This window comes from Morone saxatilis, unplaced genomic scaffold (assembly GCF_004916995.1).
Source record: "Morone saxatilis isolate NCDOM2014 unplaced genomic scaffold, NCSU_SB_2.0 Contig2, whole genome shotgun sequence".
Lineage (NCBI taxonomy): Eukaryota > Metazoa > Chordata > Actinopteri > Moronidae > Morone > Morone saxatilis.
This window is the reverse complement of record NW_023339762.1, coordinates 1,896,407-1,899,492: the sequence shown is the minus strand read 5'-3', so window position 1 is coordinate 1,899,492 and position 3,086 is coordinate 1,896,407. Positions and strand designations below refer to the sequence as shown.

At 36.6% G+C, this 3,086-nt stretch overlaps 1 protein-coding gene across 1 annotated transcript in view; it reads left to right on the top strand.

Annotated features, from left to right (window-relative positions):
* Nucleotides 1–468: 468 nt before the first annotated feature.
* Nucleotides 469–3,086, top strand: part of chmp1a (charged multivesicular body protein 1A) — a 9,891-nt gene continuing 7,273 nt past the window's right edge. The window contains exons 1-2 of the mRNA XM_035664942.1: nucleotides 469–609; nucleotides 2,927–2,946. Of these exons, the coding sequence (XP_035520835.1) occupies nucleotides 603–609; nucleotides 2,927–2,946 (27 nt within the window). The 5' untranslated portion in view covers nucleotides 469–602. The remainder of the gene's footprint in view (nucleotides 610–2,926; nucleotides 2,947–3,086) is intronic.

The following is a 3,086-nucleotide window of genomic DNA, read 5'->3' as shown; positions in this document are numbered from 1 at the left end:
AACTTAATAATTAAGATAATTGTACCAATTCTATTCAGTTAATTGAAGTTACACTCATATGCAGCATTTTGCCAAACTTATTTAAAATGTGTGAACAGAATGTATCTGAATAAAGTAACCTAAATTTGGTGACCTGGGAACAAGAACGGACTGTGAATTACAATTACAATTGATTGAAAAAAACAAACCATTGAGAGTAGTTGTTAGCTCAGATTCAAGTCCATTATGACCTAATTCCTCACAGTGATCAAATTATATTTAGATTTTTGTTACATTTTTCAAAGAAATTTCTTCTTTGTCATATATTAAGTCTTCCGTCATCAGAGGAGAACTAATCAGATAGTTTTGTGTTATTTTTATTCTCCCAGCCACATTCCTTACCTATTGGTGGCGGTAATGCACCGTTTCGTTGTTTACCCCCCACCACGAAGAAGAAGAAGAAGAGGGGTGGGGAACGAAGAAGAATTTGGATCACGTGACTGCTGTTGGACCAGGAAGTGCGGTGTCAGATACACGGTTAGATCAAAACAAACCAAGACTATCCTGTCGGGTAGCGGAATATTGTTTTTCCTGTGATTACCTGGAAGCATACTCGTCTTGACATGGATGGTATGTCGTGTTTCAACAGCTGAACGGTCCATCTTGATGGACGTTGCCTCTGATTTTAGCTAAACCACCAATCTAATGACAGGTAGCTAACATTAGCTCGTTAGCTTGGGTGGGGGGATAGATAGATAGCTAGGTTAGCTGTCAGACCTGTTTTGAGTTACAGTTCGTTCGTTCACATATCCAACTGTTGCCAGACAGACAAATGATGTGTTTGTCCTTCGGTTTGATTTAACATCTTGTCTGGAATAATGACTGCTGCATTAGGAATGTCACACTCCATTCACAATGGATTTAACGTTAGCTAGCGTTAGTGTAGCTTCGACAAACATGGACGCATTTAGACACTTCCTTAGGTTTAACGTTACATGTATGCTTTAATATGGAGAATTATAACTGAAGGATGCAGTAGCAGGGTGTGGCATTTGAAATGATATATATATATTTTCCAGGTTGTATTTCTTACTTCTTCATTATGGTTTTAGAGACATTTTAATTGTAGTATATGAAGATTAATCATTGTAAAGTTTTCACATTACTGGACAACTGTAACAGCCCTTTGAGAAACTTTTGGATAACATTGTGCTTTTGTTTGGACAAAGAGACCGATATCTGTGTCTATCGCAGACATATTGGTATGGTATCAGCGTATATGCGTTGCAATAGGCGCCTATATGAATAGTTTTTTGCTATATAACGCAAACACAATCCTGTTGTTGTATATTGGAGTCGGTGCAATCCAGCAGAGTGCGCTGTGTTTTACATGACTGTGGCAACACAGAGTAAGACAGAAGAAGCATCTCTCAACATAAGTCTACTAGAATTGTTCACTTTGTATATGTTAAATTATTTATCATGAGGTGATTTGTTTTTGTTTTTATTCAGTTATATAAGTGTAGGGAACAACTAGAAAGGCTTAGGTGGTGGACTGGAGTGAGTCAATGAAGTCATGTGAATTACTGCAACAGAGTAATATTCATTATGTTCACTTTGGAACAATGGTTGTTAGGTCTGGGACAGCTGAATTTGGGACAGTTGCAGGACACTGAGGGAAAAAGTCATTTCAAGCCCTGTAGAAAAGGTCTATTTTCATTCCAGCTGAAAAAATACACTATATCAGCGGTAATCAGTGATTTTTTTCCCCCCTCTAAAATCTGCATTGGTCTTAAAAATCCCATATTGGTCAGGCTCTACAGTGCAGAAGTCAGAGGCTCCAACAAAATCATTGTGGCCCCTAGGGGACAGTAGTCCCATTTTCTACATTGCCTGTGTGAGGGTTAAGCAGAGACATGAAAATGTCTATTATTGAGGTAAAGTTATAACTATTGTTTTCTACTGTTGGAAACAACCATAGCTTATGGAGTTGGGTGGCTTTATACATCTTCTTACTTTTCCAGTCTGTTTTTTTTTGTAGCTCTACTTTATCACTGAAAATAAACATGGCCTCCAAAATTGTGGGGAAGCCACAAATCAGTTAAGTAGTTTGATGAACTCTTAAGAAGTGAAAGCTGACTGAATTATTAACGACCCCTCTCCCACTGCACAGTGAAGCTTTTACGTTCAGAGACATTATAGATTACCAATGGCTAATAGAAATATCTATGAGAAATCCTTTGTCCCAAAAGCTGTCGAGGTAATAAATGAAAGTAGGATCCAATAGACTAGGATACAGAGTAGTTCTCTATCTTTGCTGAAGGTTTTTGCACAGTACGTTAATGTGATGGTGTGTGAAGTGTAGTACTTTTATGAATGTTATTATGTTTTTATGACTTTTCTTATGGTGAAACTGAACACAAGTTTCCACATTGTGGACCATAAAGTTTTGGTATTTGTATTTCTATGTGCTTACCTTCAAGCAAATAAAAGACAGGACAGAAAACTCCTTATTATTTTACCAAGAGCTGGGCAATATTTTTTTTTAATCTCCATTTGTTTTCTAAAAAACAAACTACACAAGATATTTTTGGCACTGTAAAACGTCACCACATCTGTAATGTCTTATCACTGTGGCCCTTCTTCTCACATGGTATACTATGGGAAAATGATTCAACACACTGTGCATAGATGGGCAACTGGAGTGGATTGGGACTTGTTTTACAGAGTTCATAACATTCATAGTTTAATTCTTGATTGTACAATTCAGTCGGTTTTTACATTGTTTTAAATCATAAGTTTGGATTTGAAAAGTTATCGCCCAACTCTATTAACCAGCAATCCTGTTTTAGTATATAAAGTCACTAGACACTGTGACATAGAGTTAGTATATTACTGTGGAACTGATTCCATACTGCTAATTCTGTCTCTCACTGTCTCTCCACAGAAACACTCTTCCAGCTAAAGGTATTTATCTATTAAAAGGTTTAATCCACCTCAGTTTGATATAAATCTGTAAAAGTGGATTACTTGAAGATATATATATATATATATATATCTTCTTCATGTTTGTTAGTGTATTGATGTAGTTGTTGCGTCTGTCTGTC